The sequence below is a fragment of the Corvus cornix genome, chromosome 1 (genome assembly GCF_000738735.6).
Source record: "Corvus cornix cornix isolate S_Up_H32 chromosome 1, ASM73873v5, whole genome shotgun sequence".
Classification (NCBI taxonomy): Eukaryota; Metazoa; Chordata; class Aves; order Passeriformes; family Corvidae; genus Corvus; species Corvus cornix.
Window position 1 is genome coordinate 41,118,921 of NC_046332.1, and position 17,287 is coordinate 41,136,207.

General features: G+C 40.5%; 1 protein-coding gene across 1 annotated transcript; it reads right to left on the reverse strand.

Annotated features, from left to right (window-relative positions):
- Window positions 1-8,657: 8,657 nt before the first annotated feature.
- On the reverse strand, window positions 8,658-16,217 carry LOC104690064 (matrix metalloproteinase-27-like). The gene is made up of 10 exons (XM_010400596.3): window positions 15,995-16,217; window positions 15,401-15,639; window positions 14,637-14,785; window positions 14,412-14,540; window positions 12,498-12,659; window positions 12,207-12,330; window positions 11,230-11,360; window positions 10,861-11,020; window positions 9,260-9,363; window positions 8,658-9,052 (listed from the first exon to the last, which is right to left on the reverse strand). Exons 1-10 carry the CDS (start codon window positions 16,145-16,147, stop codon window positions 8,952-8,954), a joined length of 1,452 nt encoding a protein of 483 aa, XP_010398898.3. The 5' UTR covers window positions 16,148-16,217; the 3' UTR covers window positions 8,658-8,951.
- Between the last annotated feature and the right edge of the window lie 1,070 nt (window positions 16,218-17,287).

The window sequence follows — 17,287 nt, forward strand, 5'->3', positions numbered from 1 at the left end:
ACAAAGCTGGAGATGTCACACCGTGGAAAATTCTAGCCCTTCATGATCTCATATCGTGGGGTGATTTCATTTTCTGATAGCCAACTTACGTTTTTAAATTTGTAGTCTTCTTAATGTAGTGCAATTCACTTAGTGGTGCAGTAACAAGAGTGTGTTTCTCACTAAAAGAGATGAAGCATTTTGCATTCAAAATTGCATTGTGCCCTTTTAGAGTACAGTCTTCCTTTAATTCTAAGTACTAGGAATTTCTGGAAAAAAATCTTAGAGGCTTATTACAAAGTCCTTGCTGAGCTTATAACAGAGGTAAAATGTTTGAAATACAAAATGAAGACAACATTAGTAAAAATTAAAATGTTAAAGATCCTTTTAAATAATCCAAACAATGCCTACTCATTTCCAAACCCAGAAAATCCACAACTCATCACCTTGCAGTCATGTACTCTTTTCCCATTTGGGCTCTTCTGAAAAGAGCTGGTAGTTTGCTATGTTAGGAACACCACACCACGGTCTCTGAGTCCTTCATGCTCATTGTGCTGCAGCCTACATTTCTGATCACCTGAAAAGCTAGGAATGCCTGCATGTCCTCAAGATTTCTTGTCATGCTGCTGCATCTATCTCCACAGACTGATGCATTGCCTTTGTGATATAATACATGTGAAAGAACACCTAGAAAACCCGAAAAACTCAAGCAAATTTTGCTCATTGGCATGTCAATGTTTTGATTGGCAAAAAGTAGGTATCTTCCAATACAAATTTTACAATTTGTAATGTATGAAATGCTGATTAAAAATAATCATGTGATGAACATATAATTATTAGAAAAGTCTGGCAATGCAAACTGAGTAATTAGTTTATTAGTATGAAGACAGTATAGTTTATTTATACTAAATCTTAGATCTTATGCTGAATTGAGGTTTGATTCAGAATGAAAGGAAATTATAATTCTGGAATTTTCTATGATATTGAACATTCAGGTTTTGATGATTTTAGGTTATTTACATCAGCTTTCTCTAAGGCAAATAGAAATTTGGCAAAGAAGTCTAAAGAACAACTTTATTCTAGTATGTAGAGTGATTATTATTTTGTAGATGGTTAGTGCTCAGCTTTTCTATTTTGAATAAACAGATTGTGCTGTAACATAAGCTGTGACTTGTACAGGCTCTTGTCTAGCAGTAGCACAAGAAAAATACTATTATTTCAGCTGTGATTTTTTGTCAAAAGAGTGAGATAAACTTACTACTGTGCATGGAGATAAACTTACTAATTTTATGTTGTAATGAAACAAGACCTCTGTCCCTTTGTCAGGTACCGCACGCTGCTGGTAATTCCAGCTGCCAGCCAAGGAGGATGGCACCACCGCTGGAGGAAGACAATTGTATTTAGTCTAAGAAAAAGGATAGGAACCCCTCTGCCTTGTTCACCAGTGGCTCATAGCTATGCCATCTTACAGAGTATTCACATTTTGACTGTTTTCTTCAGTGTGCAAAAAAAGCCCCAGTAGCCCCATATTTCTCTTACAATGTCAGCCTGGCCTGTTAGCCTGGTAACCAACATTAGGTGCAGAGACCAGATTTTTAAGCAGTCCGTGCCTCACTGAGAATGGCTCCTGGCCCCGTGCTGAAGGAGGAAAAGGCTCCCAGAAGAGTTGTCTGCAGGAGATCATCATGTACCTTTTTTGGCTTGATGCTGGAGAAAAACTTTACTTGAGATTTATATCCATCTATTCTCTCAGTCTCTGCTCTCAGCCACACACAGGGAAAGCACTCGGTAGCTGACTTGGACTGACTTCTGGTGCTAAAAGCAGAAGTCAGTCCAAACCTTTGGCCACATTGTTTGAAGGTGTCCAAAGGACCATTCATTGGTCTGAATTTAGATCTCTCCATTAGGCATGTGAGCAGCTCTCACCAGGATTTTGGTTTCTGTGGCCACAAAGTGCTCCACAAACTAAAAGCATGCAAAGCAAGTGAATATAATGAAGAGGCTGTCTTCAAAACCATCCTCATGTTAAAGTACATAGTTCCTTTATCCTTTCTCCAGATAGATGTCCTAAGAGATAAAATCTTTATCCTGCCTGTTGGCAGTATGTTTTTTAAGCTCAGAATAATTTTTTTTTTCCATGAGTGTTTCATTTTACCCTCATTTAAAACTTTAAGGATGGCATAATAATGGTCAAATTCATCCCAATCACAGAGAGTTTTCCTGAAGGTTAAGCATCTTTAAAGGCTCAGATCCAGCCAGCAGGACACCAGACACAAAGATGTGGTGGAAATCAGATACTTAGATACCTAGAACTTGGCCTTCACAGTGTAACCAAATTCTTACAGAAATGCTATATGTGCAAAAATATCTCACAGCCTATTCAGAAATTAAAGAAAGACCTCTATATTTCCCTTTGTACAATTTGCATTTTATGTAGACCTCTGCCTTTTGATAGCACTAATTCCCAAAATTATGGCCTCCAATAATCTGTACCAGAAAATAACGTTTGCAAAACCAGAGGCAGAGGCAGAAAGGTTTGTGAGGCGGTATTGGGAGGTGAAGCTCTGGGAAGGAGGGTCAAGGCCACTGCAAGGGGAAGGAACATGGTGGGGTTCCTTCTCATTTGCACACAGATCACTTTGAATGTACTGGTGTGTATGTGCATCTCTTCAGCCAAGTGCTTGAGGAATGGCCTAGCTTTGTGTGAACTTTCTTGGGGCAGTACATTTCTATGGTCTTAATGAGCACAGATGTCCCATTAAGGCTATGACTGCACAAAAGATTTCCACAGGAGTGTTATTTAAACACATGTTGGAATTTTGGCATGAGCTTGAAGGCTTTGCTGAATCAGTGCCTTCTTCTCTAATTAAATTCTGTCCTCTGGTTTATGATGTACACAGGCTGCACTGTGTTCCTAGAAATGAGGGAAGAGTTGATTGCACTTAGAAATCAAACAGATGTCTTTACTAATAGTCATTCTCCTTCCATACTCTGTACATCTCCATAAACAAGCACTTGTTGACTTGCAGAATTTTGCTCCAGAACATACCTTTGGTCTCCTCCTGAGATCAGTGTAAACTTTCCTTACTTCCTTACACTAAATATATTTATCTTGCGCTAAAATCATGGTTTGTTCATAGTAATCCTGGTTGCAGTAGTATGAAGTGATAAATGCACTGTTCAGCTACTTGGAAAATTATAACCAAACTAGAAATTACATCATGATTTAAAGAGTTCATGTATTTACTGAGTAAATAATTTCCTCTATAATCTTGAGTGAAAATCAAAAGCAGTTGTTATAAAAATAATGGTGATAGCCTGAAACATAGCTAGAGGTAAATATATGCATACATATTTGCATTATATGCCTACTCACACATTTGAAAAATGCTTTTCATTGCTTTTTGTAAACTATATATTTTTCATTTTTATTACAAAATTGTTCTGTCCAATAATGACACTTCCCATATGTCTGTAAGTATTCCTTTTTTGAAAATACCTGCATTTTTATGTATCAATTCTTCATCCAAACCAGTGCAAACCTTTCAGTCTAGAGAAAAACAGCTTTTACCAATTCCTGTAATAGTTGCTGATAATTAAGGGGACTCAGTCTTTCAGAACACAGTTTCCAGTACTCTCTCAGTGCTTTTCTGTATGCTTTCTCTTTGGTGATTTTGAATTACCACCAACGTAGCAGACACACAGCTCAGTTTATTCAATTTAAATTACGCTAACAGTAGATTTAACAAAGCATTTTTCGTTTTCAGATCTAAGTGCTTCTCCTCGCATACTTTTCTCTCCATAAAATACCTTTATGCAAACTCTTATTTAGAAAGTCGTGAGCCGCGGAGCTTCACAACTGAAACTAAGCGTCTGAGGAGCGGAGCTGTCGGAAGCCGACCTGGAGCAGAGGCTGGGGCGGCTGTGAGCGCGGGGTGCCAGATGTGGGCGCGGAGTGCCAGATGTGGGCGCGAGGTGCCAGCTGTGAGCGCTAGGTGGCAGCGGTGACCGCAGGGTGGCTGCTGGAACCCCTGGGCGACATCTCCTGCGTGGTGCTGGTTGTGACATTCGCGTGCCAGCTGTCACCGCTGGGTGGCTTCTGTGGCCGTCGGGTGCCAGCTGTGTCCGCGGGGTTGCAGCTGTGAGCCCTGGCTGACAGCCGTGGCCTTGGGGCTGCAGCTGTGAACCCCTACTCCCAGCTCGGGGGGTCCGACACAGGGGCAGCGGGCAGCGCTGGCAGGTCCCCGTGGGCTGTGTCCATGGGAATTGTCAGGCTGTGCTTGGCAAAGTGAAGCTCACAACTCCAATCTGTTGCAAGAAGCAGCATTTTCTCGGGGGGCCTGTGCTAACCTCCCATATCCGCAGCAACTGCTCCAAAAGTAATCACCACCCTCAATAGTCCAAGGCAAACAGTCACAATATCCACAGTCACATTATCCACAGTCACAGTATCCACAGTCACAGTATCCACATCACAATACCCAAAGGCTGAGTTACCCACCCCAGACCCAGACCTAGACTTTAGGAGCCTATGTTGGATTTTTACCTGATAGTTTGAAACCTTGTGCTCCTCATTTAAGTGGAGGCTGTATGGCCCTTTGTTCCACCAGCAGCATTTGTTCCTATCATACAGAGAAGATATTTCCAAGCATTCCCTGCTCCCGTAGACCCTGCAGGCTGCAGAGCGCTGCAGAGCCTGCGCAGACCCACACACGCCTGTGGGAAAGGCACTTCAAGGAGCACACACACACATGGATCTATGTCCATTCACTCACCCAAAGTTAGCAAGGTACAGTGCTTACAGATCATAAAAACACATGAAGCCCGGGGATGCATGAGGAAAAAATCCAAGAGACACCCCTTATCCCAAGCTGATTTAATTAATGAGTGCAGGCAGACCATGAAAAAGTCTGATTCACAACCAGAACCAGAGAACCCACATCTCAAACCTCTAGATCCTGTCTACAAAGTACATGTGCAGGTGACTCAGTAAGGTCACTGAGATGGCTGTCATTAAAAATGTTCACCCTTCAAGGCTCTCTGCCTGTGTGTGTCGACCTCAGAAAAATGCTCTCCCTATTTTGGCCAGGCCTCTCATCTCCACTGTGCCCCTCATCCTCAGTTCGTGTTGACGTCCTGTCTCGGCACCTGCAATGTCTGTACTGGGTTTCAGTTCTCTGCCTTGGGTTTGGCTCTGGCACGTCTGAAGGACCAGTGTCCAAAAAGGTTCAAACTTCATAAGCTGTGTAAAGAGCATGTTGGCTATCAGTGCTTAAACACAACTTTTCTGTTACTGGGACTTGGGCAATTTGCAACAAGGGGCATGAAGTTATGAGCAAGTGCAGGGAAGAGTGGTTATGTACATCCAGGCAATAGCAAGTTCTTTCCTTATAGGTTAGCTCTCATGCTTGTCTTCTGTCTTCCTTTAAGGTACCAAACCCTTAAAAAATTCAATATTAGTTTTCTCAAGGCTTTTGAGGTATCTGTCTGTCACCTGAGAGCACAGGGGAGAACTGCTCACTTGAAAGGGTACGATGCTGCTTTTAAGCTCTGCTCTAGCAAGTATTTGATTATCCACAGCTCCTGGCCCACTCTGTTAGCTGAAATGTTCCCATGCCAGTGTCAGGAGATCAGGTTCCTGTAGGCAAAGAAGTGAGCAGGACTTTTCAGGAAAATCTACCAGGAATGCTGTAGTTTGTGTGCCTCAGTAACACATTACATTAGGATGCATAATTTCCTCGTTTCAGTTCAGTCTCATCATCTTATGATCTTACGATTAATTTGAAAAACAGCTGTTAAAAAACATTAATTGGATGAGAAACAAATGACCATTTTTCTTAGTGATATGAAACAACTGGAATGAAATTGTGGATTAGCTGTCTCCTTGGTTTTATGTGTCAAGTCTGCCTTGCCTTGTCTGCTCTCCCAAACTCCTCTTGTCAACATTAGGGGGAATACGATATTATAAAAGTGAATGGAAATGTGCAGTGGAAAGCAAGAAGAATGCTTAGTAAAAACACTGAGAAAATTATTTTAGCTTGACCACATGGGATCCTGTTTTCTGTGTGTCTGTGTGTCCATCTGGTCCCACAGCAACTGGAGGCCAATTTTTCCAAGCCAAACTGAAATTTCACAGTTCCTACAGGTTTTGTGGAAAATAGCAGCTGGCTAGAGGAGAAAAACCCCTGTTAGTGGGAAGACAGATAATTCATCCCTGGGCTAGGCTGTGTGACCAGTGCTGGCCACCCCATGGGTAAGTACACAGGATTACTCAGCTAGATACCTAAATACTGTAGGAGGATATGCATTATGAGAGCTATAGGAGGTATGAGATGAGGGAAGTGGTATTGGGGGCTCTTTAGGGCTGTGGGAGGATATGGTGAGGAGCAAAATATAATCCCATGTTGTCCAGGCTCCTGGCAGAGACAGAAGGATAGGACCATCAGTAAGCGCTCTTCACTTACTGGATTTCTGTTCTGACACTCCTATTCTGGTTCCTATTCCTCCAATGAAATGACAGTCAAAGAGGGAAAACTGAGTGACCAAGCTGTTATCACTAATCAGAAGTCAAGTCTTTCTGTGTTGGGAATGACTTTTTAGGCCTTCTTTGCTAATAAAGGAAAAGCAATACTAGTTGCTTTATTTATTTTCACAGGTGACCTGTGGACATGAACTGCACACTGGTTTAACAGAATGCCAGAGCTGCCAGCCAGGAAACTTCATTAACTACATTTCGCTGTTAAAGATTAACTTGCCTTAAGACAAGAGATTTATATAAATTCTGAAAAATTTTTCACCTGGGAAAAGAGGGAGCACAGGGTCACTATGATATTTGTTTATATATCTGAAGACAGAGGAACTTGCCTGTGTTGCAAAGAACTGAATAATCTCCTCTATGACTCAATGACTAAACGTTTCTTGAAGTTAAAATTACAATCATATTACACACTGAGCAGACTGTGTGTGAAAGAGTAATCTTGCCTCTGAGTATAAACACTTGGGTGTAACTTGGCAGCTTCTGCAACTGTGCTGTTAAACTCTGCTTTCTACGACACAGCCATCAGTTTAATTGCACGCTGGAGAAGAGTTTAAGCAGCCTGAAAATACAGAAATAGGTCTCCATTCCACCTGCCTCCAGCATATTCTGCTGTTTTTGTGTTGGATATCACAATCACTCCACAGTGGGAGTGCAAGCAGGTGCCTTCAGACAACTCTGTCACTGGCTTGTGGTGATAATAAAAAGCTGCTGTTGTAACTTGTCAAAAAGCTTCATAGAGGAGAAAAGTAGGATGTCCTATTCTGAACGAAAACCTGAAAGATACCCATCAAGGACACTCTAAATTCCACAGCCTTATCTGTCTGAAAGCTAGTTGGATAGCCTTCCCCTGCAAAGAGATTTTTTTTCTGGAGCCTGAAGACACTGGTTTGCCCCAGCATAGTGTTTGAGTGAGATGAGATGAGATGAGATGAGATGAGATGAGATGAGATGAGACGAGACGAGACGAGACGAGATGAGATGAGACGAGACGAGACCAGATGAGTAATGTTGTAGAAAACTTCTTCCTCTCAGTACAGGGATCTTCCCTAACTCACCTAGCTAGACAGAAAGCCAAAGTAGTCAGACAAATCTCCCTCAAATATCTACCATGCCACCACACTTTAAGCTTAAATTTTGTTAGGCATCTAGATTGTGATGGTGTTCACAATGATTAGATCTGTAGGTAAGTGAAACAGCACATTTGAGCCTTTACTTTGATTTCCTGGTGGGAACAAAGCCAGTGGGTTTCTCATAGCAATAGCAGCAACACAGTGGTACTGTGGCTGTTCACAGCAAATCAGGTGGGCAAGGTTCAGGCTGAGGTCATTGCATTGCTATAAAAATACACAGCAAAAAGAAACATTTTACTAAAGCATGCAAGAGGTGTGTAAAACAGACGAATATGTGAGAACCAGGGAACAGGAGGGCAAACCGGTACTGAGACCAGGTTCTCAGATATCCCCAGCCATGCAGGCAGTATGGCCAGCCATTTGGCAGTGTGCTCTGGGCCTGCTTCCAGAACTAAATGTAAAAGAAATACCTGGAGAGGATATGACTGTGACTCTATAGGTTTTGTCTGATTTTATGAGGAGTTTCCATGGTGGTGGCAATAATGGTGGTGATAAATGTCAGATGTATGTGCACTTAAAGCACATGGTTAGTGCTAGCACATGACTGTGCTCCATGATATGGTAGTTGAATCTATTCTTGAATAGGGCAGGGCTGATTTGTGAAGGATGCCATTCATAGCTTCAAAAAAAGTGGCCACTGATGAAACGTTAATTGTTATGCTATAAAGACAGATCAGGGTGATTATTGGGTGAGATAATATATTTAGACATTGGGACTTTAGGGCGATTTTGGTGGCAAAATACTATTGTGATGTGAAAGGGACAAGGCTGCAACAGCCAAGGAAGAGCAGGACAAGATGCAGGAAAATGCATCTTCTGCAGAATGCAGAAAAGCGAGTGACTAATGAAAAGCCTGTATCTTACAGATGGAGAGAAAAGAAACTTGCTCTTTGGAGAGAATAGAGGCAAAGTTCAAGCATTGTATGCTGGAGGGATATTAGCATATTAACCTGCAGCCTTTCACACCTTGGAAGTGTAGAATGCCTTCAACAGATGAAGCAGAAAACAGGTGCCATCAACCTAAAACTGTTTATTGCCATAATATTAAAAACAGCCCAAATCATCTGGAGTATAAAGTAATAAATTATTTTGTACATTTTCCACTTACAGGAAAAGTGCAATTTTGTTTTAGTCTTTGAAGATAAAATTTGAGCTGACATGTTTATTTATTAAAGTACATGAAAAGCATTTATGAAAACTAGTCCTGTTGCCTGTTCTGTAGAGCAGTGTACATACAAGCAATTTCTGAGATCACTGGAATGGTATTTATTGTCTTTTGCTGAATGTAAGAAAGTTTAATGATACTAGCAGTTAAACCAGCTGTTACTCTTTATTTCCCGGATAACTTTTTTAGCAATAGGGTCAAACTCCCACTGTTTTGATCCATGGAAGAAGTAGAATAATCCTGGAAATGAAAAAATAATGTATTATGTTATGACCACAAGAAATAGCTTTATTCTGACAAATCAGGGATCATCCCTTTTGTGCACACAGGAGAGCGTCTCTTCATTTCTGTCTTTTGCAGGATGCAGAAATAATGACATCCATCATAATTCAGAATTTATGATCTTTAGAACTAAACCAATTTTACTGAAAAGCTTATTTCATTTACCTTTCTGTTGAAAAACAGCATCAACCCTCTGGCTAATTCCTGGAAATTCACTGACTGTCAGTCTAGGATAACCCTTCTCCATGGTCTGGCTGTTTTCGTCAAACCTAAGTCATATGAAGGGAGACATGCAATTTTACACAATTTAGACATCAGTTCTGCACAGAGTTAAGCAGCTGTTTAAAGGTGGCCAGCACCTGCAATTTAGTTGGTTTCACTGGGATTGCAACAGAAAGTTGTATTATTTACTTGCACAAATGGCTGCAGAGTGTTGGCCATTGTGTTTTCCATGAGGCTGCTACTTGTTTGCTGATAAAGACAGGTACAGCTCCAAAGAAGTACCTTAGGTGAGAAAAATTGAAGGAAGACCCACATTTTTGACTCCAGAGATGGGATTTACCTCCTCTATTGATAACAGTGCACGGAAACAGGACAGATTGATTCCTGCTGTAGTGACTGCACATATTTACAGAATGAATTTTGACTCCTCCTCTTAGACTTCAATAGGATATTGTACATAGTCTGTATTAGCTGACAGATTTAGATGGAGGCAAGGAAGCTGGCTTATTTCTAGTACAATCAAGTTGTTCCTAACTGAGCCAGGACAATTTTTATGAGATGGGGCTAAATTAAGGCAGCTGAAAGGAGAACCTAAAAGGTTCTTCCAGATTTGAGGAACTCTCTCAGGAAAAAAAAAAAACAAACAAGCAAACAAAGCCTTTGTTTTACTTCTCCTTGGATACAAGAAATATTTTTTCACAGGCACATGAAGCTGAGAGAATGAGTTACTAGGTAAGAAATGCGTGTTGTGGTTTTTTTGCATGCTATTGTCTTGTGACCAAGGCAGTAATATAACAATGCAAGATATTGTAAATACTCTACCCAAATTAATCAAAACTAAAAAACAGGAAACCACAGGAATCTCAGCATCCAGCTGACACTTTATGTCTCACTGAGGAACCCCACAATTAGTCACGATAAAGTCTGTGTGACCCACGCTTGCCCCGGCTGCCTGAGGAAGACCTTTGCAGTCATTGTCCTTGCACACAGAAGGAATCTTTCAGCTTCCCAAAGCTGACTTCTTTCTTCCACCTGCCTGCACTTTGGTTATCAGGACTCACTCATGCCAGTGTGAGAATAGGATTTAGAGGGAACATGTTGAAAACCAGTGTTTACCAGTCAAAGACAGGAAAGGAGCTCTCACTTTTCTTTTTCTAAAAGGGATAAAATAATCCAGGACTTTTCAGAAACCAGAGAAATCCTGCACAAGCCATCACAGACAGCCTTCTGCTGAAGTAGATTATCCTTAATTTTTAGAGACACTTGTGTATTTGTAAAAGTTCTCTAGATGCTGGATTTTTTTTTCAGCTTCCAGTCATAATGTATCAAAGCGCATCCATATTTTGAATTCCCACTTCAGAACACACTCAAGCTCTCCAAACACAAAGCTGTACTCTTCTCCCCATGCAGAAGTCAAAGAAACACTTCTATGAAAAGTAGAATTACTAGAATTATCTAGTTGCATACAGTTATCTAAAAGGTTTAATTTTTATTCAGATTATATTGGAATCATTTGTAGGAAAACATTTTTCAATTCTTCTTACCTCCAGTACTTGTCACCTATGAAAAAGTCTGTCTTTCCTGTATTTTTATTACAAACAGCTGCATCAACTTTCTTGACACCTTTAGGGAAGCCCAGTGTGTTGATATTCTTTGGATAACCAAACAACACCCGATAGCCGCTGATAACCCAGAAATTGTTGCCTGTTAAAAGAAATTAAAATATTTCATTTCACCAGTCATTTTCAGACAGTAAATGGTAAAATGCACTCCTTTATTGTAGGTTGTAGGAAAACTAGATGAAATGTTCTGAGTTTTTATTTTATTTATTTGAAAAGTGAATTTTATGCACACATCCTTTCTTCCCACATAATCAAATTAAGAAAAAAATTAAAGAAAATCTCATACGTCACCTTTGAAAAGTAAGATCTGATCTTTTGTGTTCTCATATGCAGCTTCAATGCCAGGAGGTAGATTTGGCCAGAGGGCAGAAATTAATTCACGTTCAGCTTCTGAGTTATCAGGATAGACCCGCCATAAGTGCCTGATTTAAATATGAAACAGGTTTTGTAGTACATAATAAACCACAGAAACTTCTATATGTGCAAAAGACTGTGAACAACATTGGGACTTACAAGCTCTTTCTTGTCAGTGGAGTTACCTGGATTGATGTGTCAGAAATAACTCCCCGTACTGGGAAGTGTTTTTTTTTATTCTAGCTCCTTTCTGGCATGTCATTGGTACTGATTGATAAGTGGGATCAATTATAAGCAACTGAATATTTCAGGTTGTTGCTGTACCATATAGTAAGAGGGTTATAGGAGCCCAGGTGGGACTTGCTGTAACCTCTTCGGCAGATTAGTTCCCTGGATGATTTTGGGCTTGCAAAGGTGATTGGCTCAACTGTATTGTCAAACATATTTATTTCTTAGTTAGTTAATTACTTAAATTAGTAAAATCAATTAAATACTTAATTAAATGTTCAAGGCCAAGTTGGATGAGGCTCTGAGCAACCTGGTCTAGTGGGAAGTGTTCCTGGTTGGAACTAGGTGATCTTCGAGGTACCTTCCAAACCAAACCTTTATGTGATTCTCAGGAAATATTTGCATCATTTAGTCAAGTCACTACTCAGTGTAACCATCTATACATATGGGAATAAGGTCTCATTGGGATTGAGGTGTTTTCTGGGAAAAAATGAAGCATGTTTTTTCAGGGGGTCCTCTAAAAATACTAGTATAACTAATATCTGCTAAAACTTTTATTTCCATTAATTGAAATCCACTTGTCTTGTTGTAAATCCTGTAAACATGTGAACCACGGAAGTATTCAGTCTTTGTATAAATCAAGAAAAACTAAACCCCATGCAGACAAATGTCATATCAGTATTTACCTGCCCTTTAGGAAAATGACTTCTTGTCGGAGTGTAGTTATAGCATCGAAAGACGTCTGAGAGCCACAGGTTTTAGGTGAGGTGGGGGTGGTTGGCCTTCTGTCTGGGGCATTTGGTGGAGATCCTAAGGGAGACATTTTGGAAAGGAGATTTGGAAAGAAATATTAAGGTTTCCATACCTTGCTTTTTTTTAATATTATGACAACATGATTAAGTTTATGGTGAAACTTTGTGAAAGAGATTATTTCCCCTCTGCTTACTGTTTCTTTTAAAGCCATGGATTTTACTCACCATAAATGGACTGAATGCCACTTATATCATCTGCAGAGAGGGGAAATTCACTGGGGTTGACATAGGCATAATTGGGGAACATGAGAGCCCTCTGATCACTGGAATGGGAGAGACCCAGGGCATGGCCAAACTCATGAGCAGCAACAAGGAACAAATTGAAACCTTAAGAAATTGATAAAGAGAAGAGATCAGTCAAATTTTTCTCATCAAATGGCTGATAATGACCACAGCAGGGCTATTGCTCAGTGACAGTTTTCATACACTATATTGACATTCACTAGGGAATGCATATACGTGAACACATTTTTGTATTGGACAAGACTGTGGTCTTCCCCTATGAGAAGGGAGAGATTTTTGACCCTCCTGCTTTCTGTTAGCTACTGAAAATATGTGTGTGGCATGAGTAGATATCTGGGGGTGAGTGTGGGTGCAGCTCTTTGGAATGTCCTGGCAGGGTTTCCTGGCTGAGGTAGAACAGATTAGATAGTGAGTCAGATCAAACTAACAGCTCTCCAGGGCAAGGCAGGACAACACACTGTGCTCACTGCAGGTATCAAAGTGTCACTCTGTGTGTCACTCTCCCTCCTACAAACCTGAGAAAGAAAGGTGAGATCATGAATAGACAAGGAAAAAATAAAATGTTAGCAGAACACTTTACCTTCCTACCATTGGGACTTTAAAGCATATGGTTTCTTTATAGATTTGTCAAACAAAATAAATTTTTAAAATGTTATTCTTATGCATGCTTATTCTCAGTGAAATATATTAACAACAAATAACTAAAACCAGAATTTCCTTCAACATGCAAGTAACACGCATTTCTGAATTAGGGAAGAATGGTCATCTGCTCTGCAGACCAAGAGCCAGAAATGTCAACAGATTTAGTGAAGATCACAAGTCTGTGGCAGAGGAGAGGACTGGTCATCGATTGCTTAAGAAAGGCTGGCTGAAGCCAAGACATTCATTTCTCAAAAAACCAAACAAAATAAAGCCTCATTTTTTCCACACATATTTCCAGTCTGTCCTCCCCTCTCACGAGTCCTCCAAGCGCTCTGAGTTCTACAATGTCTGGCTGCTAGAGCTGTGCTGCTGAGGAACAGCAGCAAAACTGGGCCTGACCCATTCAGTCCCAGGATGGGGAAAACATTACATTTAATCACATGACATGTCCATCCCTCATCCCTCTTTTTTTCCCACCACAATAAACCCGTACTCTCCTTGTGCAGTGGTTTTACAGCACCTTCCTATTCTTTTTCTCCTTGGTCTTCCTGACCATGATTTTTCTGTTGCAGTTTCCATCTCAAAAACTGGATGAGAAAAAAAACGTACAAGAGGGTAATGTGTCTGTATACTGATGGACCTGTCAGAGGCAGCATGTGCTGTATGGCCAGCCTGGAGGCTGAGAGGACCACATGGTTTGTTGGGCACTTGGTGTTCCCCTCTCTGTGGGCGTATTGTTGAACCTACCCAGGAAGACTCTTCATTAACCTTGCTGGTTGTATTGATTTTTAGGTGGTGGGGATGTTCTCTGAGGCCTGCTGAAAGCACAGGCCATGGTAGTGCCAGGCCTGGTGTGCACCAGGAGGGGAAAGCTTTTATCAGGGGTTGTGGAGCTCTGGTGGACATGGGCCACCACCAGCCCACAGGTAAGAGTGGCTTTGTCTGTGGCATTCCTACCTGAAAAGGATTGTCCTGTTGGTATTTTTATCAGTGTTAAATAAGAACTAGAGTAGATCAGGGTGAGTTTATGTCTATGCCATTGTAAGTATCCCCATTGGATGATGACCTGCAATATCCTCAAACAGCTCTTATGGTTAATGCAATGTTGCATCTCAGTCTCTTCCTTCACTTAAATAAAATCAGAAAGGAGTTTATTCATCTGTATAACACTTTAGAAACCTTTTTTGAACCTACCAGCTGAGCCTGTGGTCCAGTCTTCATCCTCATCAAAGTGTACATCACCACCTAAACCATTCCCAGGTGGAAAGGCATGAGCAAGGACTCCAAGGGGGCCATCAAAATAGCGAGGGCACTGTCCATGAGCTAAATAATATGGAGTTGAAACAACACTGAGCTTAGGTTATGACTATTGAAAAATCTATTAATTAATTTGACCATTGAATGCAGTCATCATATTACCTTTGGTCCCAAAAGCAATCATGATATCTGCTATTCCCTTCTGAATGCGAGTGAAAATCAGTGGAGTGACAGCACTCCACACTTTCAACGCCTTCTCCATTGCTTTATCCACATCCTCCTTGCTCATATCTGGTGTGTAGTTCACAATTCTACAGTTATGAGAATGCAAGTATAATACTTAGTATTTGCAGAAAAAAAAATTCCTAATATGGTTAAAATGATGAACAGAAAAAACAAGAAGCAATTTAACCTGTAAACAAATAGTTTCCAAGATTCATCTTGGGCTGAGTGAGTTCAAGGTATGTGACAACTGTCCAATATGTCTTTTCCATAATAAGACACGTTATTTGTGTACACGTTACCAGTTTTTTCTTAAAATGGCCCTTAGCCAGGAGGTTGTCACTTGAGCATAAGGAAAGTTATCTCCTCAGGTTTCTGTGACTACTACACTGTTGTCTCAGCAAATTTTAAAGATAATGAAGCCTCTACAGGCGGCAATTGATGTTTCTGTTTGGCTTACAGAATTTTTGTCAGGAGTGATACATGACAGGCACAATAATACGGTTAAACCAGTAAATGTAAAATACTCAGCTTGGTTCTCAGAAATTCCTCTCAGGAGCATGCACAGCTAATAGCTGTGGAGAGTGAAACATTTTTGTATTCCCAACAGGAAACAATTGCTATAGAATTATATTTAAATATAGCAAATATGGATACCCACAAACCTAAAATTTAAACTCAAAAAGCAATTTCTGAAATACTACCTGTATGTCAGTTTGGTTTTTTTCCATCCAGGCAGAGTGAAGCCATAGAGACCCACATCAGGAACTCCACACCTGGGTTTCTTCATCATTTCCAATGTCTCATTATCTGGTTTTCCAGTCACTTTCAAACCAAAAAATTGTTGCATTTTCTGAAGTTTTTCAGCTGTGGATTCAGCATTTATTTTCCATCCAAGCTGATTTGGATCTGTCTCAGCAGCATAGAATTTATTCAAATAATTCTAGTGGGAAAAAGGCAAACACATTTCACATTTTGATATGTTTCTTAAACAAATACCTTAGGACTGATGTTGTTTGTGTAGGTTGCTGACAAAACCTTCTGCCTGTGATTTTGGAGCACACAGATGTTTTCCCGAGGACCATAGCTAAACAGAAACGGACAACATTGCCCTGACTCTTATTTACTTGACATTTCCAGTTTGTACAGATATATCCTACTTTAGTAAATCTTGGGTAACAGAGTTCTATGCAATAGCATTTTCTCAGAAAAGCAGCAAGCTGCTGCGCAGCTGGAACACACAGATTAGGTCTAAAACAGAGGGCTCGATAGATCTCAGATATGGAAAATGCAGTTACCTGTACAAGCTTTGCATCTTCTTTGTTGTCTTTCTCTGGGTGGGTGGGAAGAGTGCCAGAAACAGCTGTGCATGTTAAGAGCCAAAGTGAAAGAGCCTTCATTTTTACTGTCATCCCTGTCCTGGTGGGAGAGCAGTCTGCTTTCTGCTCCATGTGCCTCCTTTCTCGCCTCCCAGCTAGTATGGTTATGGGGTGCTTTGGAGAGTCAGCTGTAGACTGACTCAGAGTTCATCGTGCTCTGATTCCCTCCACATGAGCTATAACACTGTGCAGACTGACACAATAAAACTTAATTGAACCCATCCGATTTCACAGTCATCTGAAGTCAGTTGGGATTTGAATACGCCTAAGCCGCTTGGCTACCATTTCAAAACTGGCACTCAATTTTAGTTATTTTACCCTGAATTTGACAAACCTGGGCAATTTCATGCCTGATTAAATGGTGGACAAATGCAAAACCTTGTAAGTTGTCCCAACATAGCTGTGTGAAATGGGACCACCAAATGTAGAAATACTCAACCATTCTCAGCCTAGAAAATGTGATCTGTGCATGAGATATGAATATCATAAAAAACAAAACAAAACAAACTTTGGGAGAAATTACTGTAAACAGAATATTTTCTTTTCAAATTGATTCATAAAGTGAGACTGAATGTTTTGGAAAATGGATGAAAATGCCAATTCCCTACCCACCTACTCCTGGCAACTCTTTGAAACTGTGTGTTTCTTTTAAATTATTCTGGTGGAATCCAAAATATGCATAAATGAGAATGATTTTGCCTTATAAATTGAGCTTAAGAAATGTGAATAATCTTATATCTCTGTCTGCACCTATCTCTCTGTCTCTATCTAGCTATCTATCTATCTATCTCTCTTCTAGCTACAATTTCATCACTAGAAGTTTTTTTCAGTTTAACCACATTAACCACAGGGGATATGATTATTTCCTGTCTTAAGTAATTCGGAATAAGGGAAGTTTCAAGAGTCACCCAGGCTGTGACGAATTATGGGACTTCACCCTGTTCCAGCCAAGCATCTTCCTCTTCCACTGGCAGCAAAGGGAGCTGAAGGTGTTTGGCACGTCAGAGGAGCCCTGACAGCACGTACTCAAATTTTACAAAACTGTTGAAAGAAGTGCCTTCATGTTGGACTGTTGCTTTTCTTGGGAAATACTTGCTTCCGTGTTTTTGGCGTTTTTGCTGTCACTTGCAGCCAACTCTTCTCCAGCTGGAGGCATTAATGATGAATTTTTTCATCCCAATAGCCTCCTTGTTAAACTTGTTAATGGCATTT

Excerpts from the sequence above, each read along its gene's own strand:
- LOC104690064 (XM_010400596.3), bottom strand. The coding sequence starts at position 16,147 with ATGGAGCAGAAAGCAGACTGCTCTCCCACCAGGACAGGGATGACAGTA. Across the intron at positions 15,640-15,994 it reads AAGATGCAAAGCTTGTACAG|AATTATTTGAATAAATTCTA; the intron begins GTAACTGCATTT and ends TTTTCCCACTAG. Across the intron at positions 9,364-10,860 it reads ATAGGTGACAAGTACTGGAG|GTTTGACGAAAACAGCCAGA; the intron begins GTAAGAAGAATT and ends CATATGACTTAG.